Source organism: Phytophthora parasitica, assembly GCF_000247585.1.
Source record: "Phytophthora parasitica INRA-310 unplaced genomic scaffold supercont2.1, whole genome shotgun sequence".
Classification (NCBI taxonomy): domain Eukaryota; phylum Oomycota; class Peronosporomycetes; order Peronosporales; family Peronosporaceae; genus Phytophthora; species Phytophthora nicotianae.
The window spans coordinates 4231523-4248823 of NW_008634126.1; the positions used below are offsets into that span (position 1 = coordinate 4231523).

The window sequence follows — 17301 nt, forward strand, 5'->3', positions numbered from 1 at the left end:
TGTTAATTCTACTTTGGTGCAGCGAAGACAAAGTCTCCCGTGACTACACTGCCATCCTCCAGTACCAAATGACCCGGACATAGCAGTCCTTGAGCGTTTGCACGCATGCAAAAGTCGCTGTTGAGTCCTTGACTATTCACCGTAAGAACCCTAACATAGTAGGTTTTCCCACTTTCAAGTCCCGAAATCATCGCCGACGTGGTCGTAACACTGACCTCTTTCGCCAAAGAGAAGTCACTCGAATCCGCATACTGCACCATATAGCTCTCCAAACTAACACCTCCAAAGACCATGTCTAGGCCACCTAAAACGGGGCAACTTTGAGGCGCTTGCAACGTCCCGGCACACGGAATCCCATGCGCTGGAACACGCGGAGGTTGCCACACAACTTGGAGTTGACCGACGGTAGTAGTAGGAGCAGCAGCCAACGAGTTTGGCTTACCCGGACGCGTTGTAGCAGGTACGATTGAGGCCGGAGTCGACGACTGGGGGGGACCTTTACCCCCTAAATTCTTAGCGAAAATTCGGACGTAGTAGCGCGTTCCAGGCGTTAACAGCGTGATGGTATATGCACGTTGGGTCGCGTCATTGATCACTGCAGTGGTGCTTCCGGTGGCTAGAGAATCAAAGGTAGAGACCACATCCCATTGTACGATGTACCCCGACACCGAGTCTCCACCATCGTCTATAGGTGGGGCCCACCCCACCGTTAACATGGTCGAGCTGGTGATCCCTAATACAACTTGAGTCGGTGAGCTTGGCGTCGTATACGGTTGTTGTGAAGCTGGAGACGAGACTTGAAATTGCCCAAGACCTTGCGAGTTACGAGCGCGAACACGGACATAGTAGCGCGTACCTTTCGTTAGAGATGAAATGATACGTTTGTATGGAGAACTCATACCAGCAGTGAGTTGTACCAGAGCGGAGTTAGGGAATGTAAACGCTGCATCCGTAGCCCACTGCACTTCGTACCCAGTAACGGTATCTCCTCCGTTATCATCGGGTGGATTAAAGAGTACGACCAGCTCCGATACCGTTAGCACTGCCAGCGTAACTCCAGTTGGAGCTCCTGGAACCACCATAGGTTTCTCAGGAGCAACAGCCAGTTGAGGATCTCCAAAGCCGATCTGGTTGTAGGCGAATACACGCACATAGTACAGTTGTCCCTTATTCAACACACCCGAAGTGGGGATCACGTGGCTTCCAGTACAACTCGAGGGTTTGATACCAGGTCTTGACTTGGAAGGCAGAATATCGTAAGTCCCAGTACACCCAGCACCAGTACACGCTAGGTTAATATCTCTGGCAATTAGTGAGAAATCGTCCCCACCGTCTAGAAACGTGATCGTCCATGTAAACCCCCCACTAGCATCCATAGTACTTCTCGTGACCTCCACGCCACTATCAAGTTCTGAGAATCGCCCAAGTTTCGACTGCATAGACCCTGAAGTTTGCATCTGAGCGGCCGTACAGACTGTAATTCCCGTCGTACAGAAAACGCCGGACGACGAAGACGTGACTGAACTCTCTTCGTCACTCGCTTTACCGACTGCGTTCCACGGAATGGGGTCCGATACTTCCACAATATTCCTCCGTGTGAGCTCTAATCGGAAGTATCCGCCTGATATCGGATCCGTTGATGGTGCACTGGTCCTTACTGTCTGTACGAGCCAAATCGCAGGAGTAAACGCTACAGGACACCATTGATCTTGATGTCCTCTTGCTGTAAACTGCGACGACATGTCGTACTCGACTCGGTACATCCAGACGGGACTTCCACCATCACTTACAGGTGCTTCCCATCTAGCCACTAACTGAGTCGAATAGCCTGGATTAACCTCGACACTTACGTTCACAGGGGGACCAGGAACTTGCACTGGTGGCGTCACAATCATCGGTGAAGACTGCGTACGAGCACCAAGGCCTTGGGAGTTCTTCGCTGAGACTGACACTAAGTAGGAATTCCCTGGTGTAAGCCCTGGAATATTGTACGTTGTCGTACTGGCGTCCAGTGTTTCGTAGTACCCATAGTCAACGGCAGCTTCACCTGGAGTTGATAACTGAGCTATAGTTTTCGTTGGAGCAGCCTGTTGTTTTAGAGTTTTTATGGCTGCAGGCCACGAACCAGAACATCCAGTTGTACCGTCCGGTAGACACAGTAATCCAGTCGTATCCACTGCGTTGTCTCCGTCTTTAACGCCTACAAACGCTGAGGACGGACTGATTCTGGAGGAATCCACAATAAGCGGTGCCAGATTCCCCACATTTGACTCGAATGTGATCGTCCAGACTCGCCCATTCGACCATGCCGCTCCACTTAGCAACATCGTCTCTAAGTTGACTGTAACCACACCGATTGTCGGTAAAGCCTCTAACGCTAACTTTAAATCTGCAGCGCTGACAGTCGCGGATAGATAATTGGTCCAGGCAGAACCTCTGTAACTCAACCTGAAGTAGCCAGCCACTGTGCTTGTATGATACGTTACCAGAACTTGAATTTCTTGCCTTCCAGGGAAGGAATTCGATACTGGTACAGCGATACCAGACTGCACTTCGAAAACCCGCCCAACAACACCCGCACCGCCTGTAATTGTACCTTGAGAATACTGGATAAGGGGTTGATTACCTGCGTTTTTATTGGTATTAGAGAATGTCACGATCCACTGGTAACCTTGAACGATGTTTACAGCAACTCGGGATACTTCGATATGTCCAATAGGGACGTCAGTTAGAGACGCCAGACTCATTAGAGCGAAGCGAAGATTGTCCGCTGTAATATCCATAGGTAAAGCTGCCGTTGTTAACGCTCCAAACGATAGAGAAAAGGGTGCAGCAGTCGGTTGTGTCGTCCATTTCAGCTCAATTGTTTGGATCTCAGGACGAAATTCGGAACGCCACCATTCCACCCTGTAACCTGTTAACGGTAATCCACCCGTATCCACTGGTTTCTGCCACGTTATAGTAGCTGATGTAATAGGAGACGACGAGACTGTAAGTGTACTTGCTTTAACGTTCACTGAGGCGCTTGGATGCCGTGTAGGTGTTTGAGGATTTGGAGCGATTGTTGCACGACTGTATCCGATAGAGTTTACAGTTTTCACCTGAGCGAAATAGCGAGTACCAGTTACAAGTCCCGTAACCAGATATATACGGGGTCCTCCACTGTAAAGCTCCGGAATAGAGCCGCTATTAACGAGAACCTCGACAGGAGTACGCTTACCGACTGAGTCAAACGTGGATGCTGTATCCACATCAATCCAAAACGCTGTTATTCCAGTTCCACCTGTCCCTTTGCCATCTCGGATGGGTGGTTGAATCTGTAACTCTAACATAGTGGACGAGAACGGGTTAAGGTATACGGATAATGGAGGATCCGGTACCTTATCCGCCGTGGTCGCAGATAACTGGTAGCTCCATTGGCGATTGTTAGGGGGTTCTCCACTTAACGAGATCTGCTGTACAGGTACGGAATTTACCGCCGCCACTCTAACGTAGTATGTTTTACCGGATACCAGGTTCGGAATAACGTATCGGAATGGCGGTGAGCCCTGGATCGCAGAACCTGATAGTACTTGCGGTGGATACGTGTAGTAGTACAGTGGGTACGTTTGGCCATTGAAATTGGCACATCCATGACCAGATTGGACTTGAACTGACGTAGGACTCACAATATTTGCCGTCAACACGCAAGAATCATCCGCAAAAGTGAATTTTGAATTTTGTATCAGGTAATTTGAGAGAGAAATTGAGACCGACAGTGTGTTTCCATTGAGTTGAGTCGCGCAGTTGGCACAGATCTGACGGCCATGTTTAAAAGCGGCATTCACATCCCATTGCAAGATGTAGGACGAGATGTCATTGTTGAAATTTGGACTCACGTTCGTCGTTGCCAGTGGTGGTGGCGAGAAAAAGACCTCAATTTCTTTGCCAGAAATGACTGCAAGATTTACATTCGATGGCGCAACGGGGACCTGGCTTGGTGTTGCGCTTATTAAACCCTTAACCGGTGCAGCTCCCTTTCCGTTATCGTTGTAGGCATGCACCTCGATATAGTAGAGCTGCCCCATCGTAAGTTTCTTAGATGTTTGTGTTGGTAGATAGTAGCATTTATCACAGCCACTACCCGATATTCTTACTGTAGAGTCAGTAGGATGCAATCGAGGAACCTTCGCACGCAAATATCCAAGTGGTGACACCACGCTTAGCATATCCACAGTCCAAACATAACCCTTCGTCCACTCATACACCGTAACTGCAATCTCAGTCGAACCTAGATACCCTATTTCTCGACCATTGAAGTCACCAAGATACAGCCGGGTCTTGTGTAGCCCTGGAGAACTCACATCTGTACGAACAGTGTACCAGTCTCCACCAATGCGAATCTTATACCCTGGAAGTCCATACGCGGCCGAATAAAAGCTGCAAGTCTCCCCAGTACTACACGTCACGAAAATCTCTCCCTCCGTCACATCAACTTTACCAGGTAGAGACTGGTACGATAGTTCCCGCTTGACACTAACAGTTTGAATCGAGTCGAGGTCTTCAAGTGCGTACCGTAATTGATCCGCACTCGACTCGGCGTTTAGAGGGCGAGTGTATTGATTTTGGTATCCAACCTGGAAGGTTCCACTCATGGTAAGTGCGGGGTCGTCGTTATACACTCCGTCGATAGAAGTGTCCATATTGAACACAATTACAGCATCAGCTCCAGCGTCAATACCCTTATCGATAGATAGAGTAATATCTCCATATACCCTATCAAACACAATCTTGACATCTGCCGGCGTAGCAGATTTACACAGCACCAACTGCGTCGCACTCGACACACTGATACTCTCCGCTTCGACGTCGAATAGAGTCGACAAACTCGTCTCGACTGTAATCAGTGGCGCGTTAAAGTTCACGTCAGCGTTGTCCCCATTATACGTGAACCGAACCGTTCCCTGAGTCGCCGTACACGAGAAAACGACCACTTCTTTACGGAAATTCGTCTCCCCAGTGTGGATTTCTTCTACCGAAGCCACGCCATTACTCGGATTTAGTAGTGGAAGGTCACCTGGTTGTGCTGTAAATGTGATCAAGACTTCAGCTCCCACTTCCAGCACTGTCTTGGCTGAAGATACATCGACGGATCCGACACTAGAAAGAGCTTCCAGTGCCGACTTCAAGCCAGCAATCGTCGTGGCTCCTGCTGTTATCCCTGCTGCTACTGCCGTAAACGTCCCAGTGGTTGCACCACGGAACGACAAGGTAAATGTCCCCGTCGTGAGAATCTTGACCTTCTGGATTTCATCTACCGATCGGATCATGTTGTTCGACCACGCGAGACTGGAAGCGCTTGTGGTGATCCGTTGAGTTCTGTACAGTTTATCTGCGTCCGAGATGAAAACATCCGCCGGATTCGCTGTGAACTTGTCGGATGTGTCCCATCGAACCTGGTATTTAGTGATCGGACTGCCATTATCTGTCGCTGGCGGGTCGAACGAGAGCCACAACTGATCTCCAACAGCATTAGAGCCTTTTGTAACTTCCCTAATAAACACAACAGCTCCTTCCCCAGTTAATCCACTTGCATTTCCTTGAAGAAGCGGTAAATCTCCCGAATTTTGGATATTATCCAGAAATGTCACCCGCCACGAGTACCCTCCCTCTTCGTCAGGTCCCGTTCGAACAATACTCACTTTACCTACGACGTCCAGAGCTTCGAGCTTTTCCTGCATTGATGACCCATCCGGGTTCATAGCTGCCATCGCTGCCGCATTCCAGGTAATCGGAGTCGTCACTGCATTAGCGTAGGCAAGGTTAAACGTACCCCCTAGTGAATTACCCTTTCGAACTTCTCGTACAAAAATTTGACTACCCGTTCCCACCAATAAATTCGTTACGCGTAACATCGGTACGTCGCCTTTGTAGTCCAAAAAGGTGATTGTCCAAGTGTACCCAAACTGTGGAGTTGGATCGGATTGTAGCACTTGCACTGTACCAATCCGAGGCATCGCTTCTAGTGTAGATTTTAGTGTATCTGGCTTAACATTAAACGGAATCGGAGACGAAGATTCAATAAGGAAGCTGCCACTAAGCATATTCCCATCGGTTAGAGTATCTGTCTCGCAGCCGGAATCTGTAACTGTAAAGGTGCTTGGATCCACAGCGCAGATAAATTGCGGTAGATTCCCTTGAGAATCTTCGAACGCTATGGTCCAAATGTACCCACCCTGTTCGTCTGCAATTGACTGGGACACCAGAACATCCCCAAAAACAGGCAAACGGTTCAAATCGGTTGTGAGCTGAGAAGCTGTAGCAGTGGCAGCGTTGACAAACGTGTTGGCGGCATTAAATCCGCCTGAGTCTAGCATCGTTATATCTACTTTGCCATCCACACCGACAGCAGTTAGCGCATTATTTGATAGCGTCTGGAAGGGTGTACACCCCGTATCCGAACTCAACCATACCATTAAGGGCGTGTTACCGTATACACCGTTACCGTGGAAAAATACGGTGTATACGAATCCATTTAGCGCTTTATCCACATCAGTCTCTCTCGTAACATACACATTGTCAATATTTGGCATGGCTTCAAGAGTGGTTTCCATAGTCTTTGCCGATGCGTCGAATGGGATACAACCCGACATTTTATCCATCCCTAGATAGTTAAAGTGTATCTTGTAAGACCCCACCGTTAAGGGTTTCTTAGCAGATACTATAACTTGTTGAACAGCTGTATCTGTCCCCATCGCTATATCCATATTCATCGATACATCGCAGTGTACTGTAGCACCCCCAGTAGCCGTAAATGTCTTATCATCACACACAATTTTCTTCGTTTCACCCGCCACATTGTTCCCAACGAACGTGATTTGGAACACATATCCATACTGAAAATCTACTGACGCATCGCCATCTCGTGTAACCACAATATCACTTGCTCCAACCGCCCCATTAACCACTGAAGTCAACGCCGTTTTGACAGCAGAAGCCTGTGCGTTCCACGAAATCGCGCCAGTTTTCGCCCCCATACTCGTAAAAGTCCCCGTATTCCCATTCTGCACTTCTCTCTCAAACAGTAACGTAAATGTTCCGGATAAAATCGCTGCCGATGCCCAGATAGTCACGGTTTGTACTGTCGGAACGCGGAAAGCGATTCGTCCTTGTACACAGTTGCCTCCTGGACACGAGGCTGGAGGGACGAAAGTTCTTAAGGTTTGAACTTCTGCTACATGTGCAGCGCGGGTAGAAATCTCCTGGATTTCCATTACGCGAGAGGCAGCTAGACGTATTTCCTGAACTTCTCGCTCATAAAGAGCGTACGCTGCTGCGAGATTCTGGACTCCTGACACTTTACTGCTCGGTATGATTGAGGCTGAAGAACTGAACGAACCGATGCCGATATCCGTCCATGCCGCAACGTGAGAGTAATACGGGATTCCAGGGAGTAGATTAGAGATCACATAGGTATTCGACGCTGATCCTGGCACGAAATCGTCCTGGACAGTCAGCGTACCCCCTAAAAGAGCTGACGTCTGCTTACCCAACTTAGGGATGTTCCCTAACGACGACCTAAATTTGATCGTCCATAAGAACCCATTTACTTTGTAAACCTCTAATTTGTCCACCGCGGCGCTGGATAGATAACGAGAAGCTGTGGTTGAATCATCAGGTAACGCTAAAGGGATCGAGTTCGCAGTTAGCGTTGAGACTCCAGCAACTCCTTGTCGTATAGTGGATACCACAATGTTCGACTGGGCAATATGTGCACCCGTTGCCGTAACTACAGTAACTGTTGCCACGTTCCCGGTTACGGATGATCCGCTGAAATAAACATTGTAAATGAAGCCATGAGGAGCCACGTCTGCGTTTGTCCGTCTGGTAACGATAATATCGTTCGCACTCACCACAGTTGGTGTTAGCGCTAATTGAGCTGTATTCGTGAGCTCTAACTGAAGTGCAGACTCGCTAACATCCCACGGAATAGGGTTCGTGTTCGTCCCCATTATTTTCAAGGTATACGTCTCTCCAGCCACAAAATTGTTGCTTGGGTTCGATACAACAATCTGCTGGATCTCGAATTGTTCGTCCATGATACTAAACTGCTGCGAAACACTGTAAGCCACATGCAGTGAACTAGGGTTCTCTCCGTCGTAAGCGGTGGTTAACGCGAATTCACCCGAAGCACTCCCTCCATCTACTGCTCCTTCTACGATAATATTCGTCGTCGCAACCGTATTTGCACATGCCGTATCGCTATTCTGCACGACGCCAATTAGGGGAAGATTTCCCGTCACAAGCTCACCAACAAAAGTGATCCGATAAATGGCTCGGTTAGGAGAAATAAGGATATCTGAGTCGAGAGAAACAAGGATATCACCAGCAGCACTCGATGTTAGTGTCTTAATCGCATTAGCGACGTCACTTGCTGACGCTGTAAACAGCAGACAGGATGATGTTTGGCCTCCAAATGTGATAGCGTACGATCCCGTAACCGTGCTGTCCTTTATCGTCAATACCTGTACTTCATTGCTTCCTCCCAGCTCAACCATCTCCACATACGCTTTTCGAACACTACCGCCATTTTGTTGCCATCCATCCAGACACACATTATCTCCGTTATCTTTACTTTTCAACTGCATCAAATTTACAATCGGAGCGGCTTTGTAATCCATAAAGAAAATATCGTACGTGAATCCAGGAGCTCCCTGTCGCACTGTCTCCACTATCAAAGCCGGGTAGACTCCATCTTGAGCTCCACTCACGCAAGGTCCAATGCCAACATTTCCAATTACAAGCTGGGGGACATCTCCAAGAACACGACTCGTACCTCCACTAATCGGCCCTTTAAAGTGGATCAGATACTCGTATCCATAACCCCAGTCCGCTCCTCCATCTCCGGATCGAGTTACGTTAATGTGATCAATGTTATTTAGCGTACCCAAGTTGGCTAAACCATTTAGAGCGATCTGGAGACCTTCAGCAGAGATCCCGTATTTCAAACAAGATGTCGCGGAAGTCTGGCCGTTTAGAGTGAACTGCACTCTAAACAAACCGTTAACAGGTGTCACTGCCGTATTTGCAGTCATTCGAATGCGCTGGATCTCCGTTAGAGATGTCCCATTACCGCTCCGAGTTACAACCACGTTACCAGCAGATAAAGGGCTTCTCTCTAACGCTGCCTCAACGTCACTGGCTGGCGCTCCCCATTTCATACAAGCTGAGGTTTGAGAGTTGAGTGTAAGTTGATAAAAGCCTTTCGTATCCTCAACTTGACCGTAATCTGTCGCTACCATCAGTCGTTGATGCGGTATTTTACCGCCGTGAGTGACGACGCTGACAGTTACAGTAGCGTCGCCAATCCCCGCGCAAGTATCCACCTTTAAAGAGGCCACGTCTCCAGATACAGATTCTCCGGTAAAATATACGGAATACACATACCCTGTTCGAGACCCAAACGTCATAGGACCAACACGTGACACCAAGACGTCATCTGTAGTAGCAGTACTATCAAAGGCGAACATGAGACCGAATATAGCCGCCTGCACTGTCGCTGCGTCTTCGTTAAAGCGAAGACAGTTCGTAGGGGGTTTAGTGACACCGTTACGGGTCATTTCTAACTGGAAGGCGTTGGAAGCATACGCTGTTGACCATGTACCCGAAGGTTTCGTTGCAGTTAGAGTTTGGACTTCATGTCCAGTCCGTTGAACCCTGTAAACCAACCCGTCAATACGTAACTGCATTCCCGGATAGAGTAACCGCGTTGACTCCATCTTAGAACCCACCACCGGTGATCGAGCTGTAACTCTAACGCGTGACGTATCGACCACTCCCGTAAATGGAGCATCACCGTTCGTATTCGCCAAGTTATTTACCGAAGTGGATCCGAAGCGAATGATGTCAGTTGGTGCAATATATTGACGAATATCGTCAACACCGGTTATCGTCGCCGTAACCCCATCTTGAGTTAGCGTAGCAATCGCACCGGGGATCTTCTGAGTCAGTAAATACCCTTGAGTAACGTCAACTTCACCGAATAAATCCATCGCCTCGATCCCGAGTTCCATTTCTTCAGCCGAAGACGAGTAAGGAAGTGCAGGCGTTTGTCGCTCTGACGTATTCAAAGCGAACGCTCCCAGTGACGGCGTAGAACCGGGTACGTTCGTGTACACATCAACTGATACTCCACTTCCTTGCAATAAAGAGCGCGATACGGATAACGAAGCTACATCGCCGCTACCGGGAGGAAACGTGTTCCCCTTATAGTCACCGGTAGCCTGCATGAACCGAATTCTCCAGCGATAACCGCCTCGTGCCCCTGGGTTTTTAACCGGTATATCCTCCCATCCACCAGAGCACGACGAATCTGTACACCCAGTGGCTGCAGATGGATACTTGAATCGCTTTACAGTAACTCTGCCGATAGTATCCATTTCATTCAGCTTACGCTGTAAGCGATCCGGGTCTTCATCGAAGAAAATCTCTCGAGGACCAAATGAGGAAGAGTGGAAATCTAGCAAAAATGATCCGCTTAGTCCCTTAGACCCCGGGGTTACTTGAGTTACAGTCACGTCATACTTGCTTGAGGCAGCTTCGGCTGCAAAGGTAGTCGTTATATCCGGCAAATCTCCAGCTCCAGGGGGTGTAAATGTTGGATTAGAGATGAATCGGATTAACCATGACATCTCACCGTATTTACCGTGCACCGTGCGCTTAACGCTAACTTGACGTCCTGAATTGGTCGCTGCTGCTTCGAGCTGACGTTCGACGAGATTTTCGTCCGCATTCCACGGCAAAAGGATCGAAAGCCCCAACCACGTTGTGGCACCAGTGTTGCTAGTATCCATATCACTACAAGTTGTAGCAGTAACACTAACCGTTGCGGTCGAGACACCCGTAACTGTAAAAATACAGTTAGTGAACAAGCCTACCGTAATTCGGTCTTGAGGAAGAAGCTGGGTTTTCAGTAAATCCCCGTCAGCTTTGATCGTGAATGACGATACAGAACACGACGTCGCCGCGGGGGCTACTGCACCAGGAGCATTGGTACACACAACACTAACAAAATATCTCGCTGCGACACCGGCATCTCCCTGCACTCGAAAATCCGTAAAATCACCCCGTAAAATAGTGCCATCTCTAACTGTAACCACAGACGCTAAAGAACTAGTCCCTGTCAGCGACGTGCTAGCAGGAGCCATCTGCGGGACATCTCCCGGTGCATTACACAATAGTGAACCTGCCGATTCTTCCAGTTGTTCACAAGGATGAGTCGCATCGCTGGCATCTCGTAAGAAAGTCACAGTCCACGTGTACCCACCCGTATCTTTATCCACGTCACCTCTAGTAACAGCGACATCGCCCACATTGTCCATTCTCTCAAGGATTTCTTCTACTGACGTTCCTGTATGTCCACTCTGTTCCTTTGTAGCCCACGCATTATGCGCGATGTTCTCACTGGTCACAAGAGAATTTACAGCCATGTGTGTGTGCATCACAGGTCTCGAGTCAATAGATACAGTAAAAGACCCTTTAATCGGTCCGACACCAGGAGTTGACACACTTGGTACACAATTCTGGCTTCCGTCATTTGCAGTAGTTGTAAGCCCATCTGTAATGCATTTAAGGAGGAAAGTATGGCCGACATGCCGACCCCACGCTTTAGAGTATCCCGACTCCCACACGTCATCCCATGATGCTGGAGATGAGCTCTTCCAGTTGCCGTCTATCCCTTTGGAGTGATCACCAGTAGGGTCCGCCCACTTAGACGACTGAAACGTAATATACCACGTATACCCCAACACTTGCGCCAATGTGGGATTTCCTCGAGACACGAGCACACTACTGGGTTTAATTGTACCCAGCTTATTCAGCTCCGTTTGCACCTCTGAAGCTTCGGCATTAAAGGCAATAGGGGCGGTAGTTTCACCGTTAAAGCTGAGTTGAAAATTACCCCCTAACTGATTCCCCTTTACGGTTTCGTAAACCCCTAAGCGAATATTTTTTCCAGTAAGTTGAGAGGATACGATCTGGAGTAACCCAATGTCTCCTCCCGTTGAAGCGTCCGAGAAAGAAATAGTCCACGTAAATCCCCTCGCTTGGGTCGCTGCAGAACGCATAATCTCGATACTAGGGATCTTGAGATTAGCGACGATAAAGCTCTCCAGTAACGTATCCCGAACACTGGTATCCAATGATGCTAGGGACGTATCCACACCAATTGTACACGGGAGAGTTGAAGCCACATCTCGGAATTTGAGCATCAAGGTCCCCATTACTTGGTTTCCATTTCGACTATTGGCAAAAGGGTTCAAAGGATGTGTTGCATCTTCCACATCAGCGGTAGGTGCACCATTCGTTGGAGTTGTAAGTGTAGTAGTAGCCCCAACGACAGTTCTCGTCACCATCTTAGGGATATCCCCTCCACGACTTGTAAACGTAATTTGCCAGGTGAATCCGCCGGACCATTTATTTCCCGTAGGGGAATACACCGTCCTCTTTACAGTGACAGTTCCAAAAACCTTTTTAAAGTTTTGAGTTACAGTTTCCAGAATATTTTTCAGATCCGTTTCGGAAACATCCCAAGGAATATCCCCGGTGTACACTGGGGTTGGAACCACTAGCGTTTGCGTAGCATCGGCCTCACTGATCAAGCCAATCTGGAACGTGCCAATGATCATACTTCCCGTAACCGTAGGAGTAACCGTACACGTCGCAGTTCCTGCTGCTGTGCACAGCAACAGAGGTACCGTACCAGATCGTTTCCGAAACGTTAAAGTATACACGGATCCAACAAAGCTAGCGTCAACAAACTCGGAGCGAGCCACCGTAACTGAGTCAATGGCACCAGTTAATAAACCTTCCACAACACTGGCACTGGAGATCGTCGTCGCTGTCGTTTTTAGCGGGATATCTCTTGAAATCTGCGGGGTTTTGTACAAATCCAAAGTCTTTCCGGAAAACTCACTGCAATATAACCCAACGTCGTTCGTAGCAACAGCTATAGTGGTCAAAGTGGCCGTCTTGGTTACAGTTCCCGCTTCAAAGGAGCATACACCCGCTATAAGCTTCGCTCCTGTAGCCACATATGCGTTCGCTCTTAAATCTAGAGCCACCGTAAAGATACCGCCAAGGAATGTTGTCACACAGCCAGCGCAGATACGAGCTGAAGCGCCTGGAGTGCATGCAGTACTGAACGTTGTAATAGCGTACGGATCCGAATACGACTCGCACGTATACGTAACTGTAAAAATAGCGTTTGAAGCGTAATCCACTTCACTCCCAGCTGTAACCTGTGTAGCTTGTGTAGGAATATCAGATACAGCATTTCCTCCGACCGTCACAGCAGCGTCAATTCCAATGGCAGGCACGTTACCTCCAACCTCCATACCAGAGAAAGTTACAGTATACACGTACGTAAGGTCTGGTCCTGTCGGATTCTGGGTTCGCGTGACGTCCACCGTATCAATGTTAGCGAGGTCAATTAGAGCGTTCTTTACAGTTAGAGCTGCGCTGGATGCTGTATTATCCTGAAGCGACGATACCAAGTTGATCGTTCGCTGGTACATTTTCTTCACACAGTGCGTACAGATACTGCTATCAAACGAGAAGTAAATCGTGCCTCCAATACTCGTAGCGGGGGTTGCAAACGCTCCAGGTAGGGTTAACGTAATGGTTTGCACTTCACTTGTACGAGCCACACCGACTTTTAGAGTTTGAACTTGAAGAACCTCGGCAACTGACGTCCTAATCGCTTGAATCTCATCCACATCGTCACCATCTAACCGTAATTCCTGCACTTCGTTACGGTCCGTTGCTGAAGTCACCACAGTCTGAACCTCGTCCACTACTACGCTATTCGTTGTCGTAATCACCTGAACTTCATCCACGCCCGTAAACGTCGTGCGTACCACTTGCTCTTCGTTTGTCACTTTAACTGTAGCATCCACGAACTGCTCCTCGTTCACAACATCATTCTGCAACGTAATGGACTGCATCTCTCGGATAATCGGGACTGTAGCGCTGGAGCTCTGTCCACTGGAAAAATCATTCTGTTCGTCCCATTCGATTTCGTAAGACTTGAGACTCTCACCGCCATCATATGATGGGTTATTCCACTCCGCTTTAACGGATGTTGAGCTCATTACAGACAGCTTTAAGTTCTGCGGTGAGCTAGGCGGTTGATCTGTAACTGTAACAGAAGCTGGCGTGGTAGAGCGAGGGGCGCCAGCACCTTTAGCGTTAAATGCTGTAACTCGAATACTGTAAGAAGAACCGGCGATCAGTTTATCCGACCGAATACCAGTGATGGCATCATCTCCTCCGATAATGTACGAACGCTTCGTTCCATCCACAAGACCAAGCGCTGGAGGGGAATCAAACCCAGGAGAATGATCCCACTCGACCATATACTGAGTAATAGGGAGTCCCCCATCTCCACCGTAATACGGCTTTTCGGTAGAAGACGGCTTCCACTCAACCAAGATAGCGTAACTTGACAACACCTTCGCAGTCACTTCCTCAGGCCGTCCAGGTATACGATCCATAGGCGTGATACTACTTGGACTTGACACTGCGAAAGCTCCATTCCCTTGATTATTCACTGCGAATACACGGACGTAGTATTTCGCCGCAGAAATGACTGGGATATTGTAGTAGAACGGAGCTGTATTCGTCGGTGATACTGGATAATCTACCTTCATGGGGTTCTTGAAATCCGCAGAGGTATCCCACTGAACTTGATACATCGTAATGGTGGCTCCGCCATTACTTATAGGAACGTTCCACCGAAGCTTTAACAGTCTGCTGGATAGCGTTAGTAATTCCACAGCTTGTGGGGCAGAAGGAGTGGTCCGTGGAATTTGAAATGTAGGGCTGATACTTCCAGCGTAGCCATATCGTTCGCTATTGTGAGCTCGTACACGAATAGCGTACTTTTCACCAGTTTTTAGTCCCGGGATAACGTAGCGTAGCTGTCCCGGCACTCCGATTTCAACAGGGACATCTGTAGCTCCGTTTCGTTCGCAGTACCAAGAAGGCTGAACACCATTTAGCGTTCGTGCGGCAAGTATTTTTGCCCCGGGGCCTTGTAGTTCTGTTCCATCGACACTTAGCAGCGAGATATCGTTCTTAAACTCCGATACAAACGTAACTACCCAGTTGTATCCGTAACCATTCGCCGATCTGGTTACGTTCACAGCGCCAATCGTAACCAAACTCTCTAACGCAGTCTGCATATCGACTGCTGAAATATTGTGAGGTAAAGGCGGCGTAGAATCCGACAGTCCTCCACTAGCAAAGGCGACTATAAACGTCCCACTAATCGGCTGAAGACCTTTTTGAACCGAGTTTACAACGATACCGGGATTATTTCCGGTCCAACTGTCACTCGGGTATACCTGGATGAGGTCTTGTGGTCCCACATGACCTGCTAAGAAGGTGATTTTCCACTCGTAACCGTACGCACTCTTAAATACGGGTACTGGAACCGTAATTTCGAGAGCTGTATCGATCGTTAGGGTAGTATCCGTAACACTAACTGGAGCACTAATTGTTCGCTTATTCCCAGCAATCCAAATCACATCCCCTTGAGCAAGGTTTGCACCCCCTATCGTGGATGTAGACGACCCATGAACTGTGACGGTGGTTGACGTAGCAGTCACAAGTAAGCCTCCGGTAACCCGCGTCGATTCTGCTTTAGAGACATCTACACTTCCAACTGTAGATAAACGCTCTAATCGCTCCTTAACCGAATTTAAGCCAATAGCAGCGGCATCCCATCGGATGTTTTCAGTCACTTCACCTCCAAAAGCCAGCTTGAAATACCCATTTAGAGTTTGGGAATCTGCAAAGTTCACTAACCTCTGAACCTCTGGAATCCCTTTACCCGCTGACGTTGTAATGGTTTGTTGTTCTTGTGTTCCTTCCGTTCGATACCATTCAACCTTGTACTTATCCACACTGCACAGCTCGCTTACAGTACTCGCGCTCCAATCCACCTGTAATGTCGTTCCATCCACTACACTGGCTGTAACAGACTTAGGTGCTGGGGGTTGACTGCACGTTACTGCACTGGCGAGTGGTGAATTGGCAGACCCAAAGCCGTCGGCGTTGTACGCCATCACGTGTGCGTAGTACCTTATACCGGGTCGAAGTCCTGTGATCGTAAAGCGGAAAGGGTCCGACCCCGTAACTCTATTCGCAACATGCACTATTGCATTGGTTCCCGTAAGCTGCGAACTTGCAACCGTCATAGTGAAAATATTCCCTGCTCCGACCATTTCTTCCCCTCGAAGGTACGCAAAAGTGACGGACCAAACTGCAGTGTTAAGCGCCGCGTTCCGTACTGTCTTCGTGACCTTGATAGAGTATGACGTAGTGGTCGCCTGTAACGCAGCTTGCATCTCCAACGCCGATGCGCTAACCAAGATGGCTCCCGTATTTTTCCCGTTAAAAGTCAACGTAAACGAACCCGTAATTGGATACACTCCATCGGTGTACACGTCCTGGACTTCGTGGGTAAAATCTCCAGTCGCCAGATCACTGAAGCCGTGAATAAGTTCGTCAACTCTAATACGAGGAGAATCGCCCGTTAACTGCCTGCCATCAGCAACGAGTGGCGCTAAATCGCCCCAATTGTGCAGAAACGTAATCTTCCACGTATACCCTAACGCCAATTTGTTTCGAGTCACCATTACAGGATCGACAGCGACATTTACAGTATCCGTAATGATAGCGAGTGCGTCGATCATCTCTGCTTCCGAACAATCAAACGGCAACGCGGAGGTCTTACCGCCGCCCCAAGAAAGTGTAAACGTTCCTCCCGCACCTGCAGAGCGATAACTTGTAGTAACCTGCTGTATCTCGTATGTTTCTTGAATACTTGCCACACCGTAATCACTACTGGAACTGTCAAAATTCGGTGAGGAATCCCATTCGATACGGTACATGGTCACTTTCGCACCACCAGAACAAAACGGAGCCCAGTAGTTGATCGACAGCCACGTGGGCCCATGGAATTCACCCAGCGCTACACCTGTGGGTGGGGAGGGGACAACGGAACTTGCTGATGTCTGAGCCTCGAACACTGATACGGAGTCGCTGATACCTCTGGAGTTCAGAACGAAGATACGGAAGGCGTACGCTTGACTGCTTTCTAGAATCAGATTGTCTTGTTTGGTCACTGCGACGGCGTTATTGCCTTGAACATACGCGTTGAGGTTGGGTGTGGCAGGAGTGACGACAAGTAGCGGTAGTTTCTTCATCGGATACATCCCCCAAAAAGATACGGTGTGGATTACAGTGCCACCATTTACA

General features: G+C 48.6%; 1 protein-coding gene across 1 annotated transcript in view; it reads right to left on the minus strand.

The window, feature by feature from the left end:
- Positions 1-8: 8 nt before the first annotated feature.
- PPTG_01092 (hypothetical protein) overlaps positions 9-17301 on the minus strand; it is a gene marked incomplete at both ends in the record, with an annotated part of 17859 nt that continues 566 nt past the window's right edge. Inside the window, one exon of the mRNA XM_008892690.1 lies at positions 9-17299. Within this exon, the coding sequence (XP_008890938.1) occupies positions 9-17299 (17291 nt within the window). The remainder of the gene's footprint in view (positions 17300-17301) is intronic.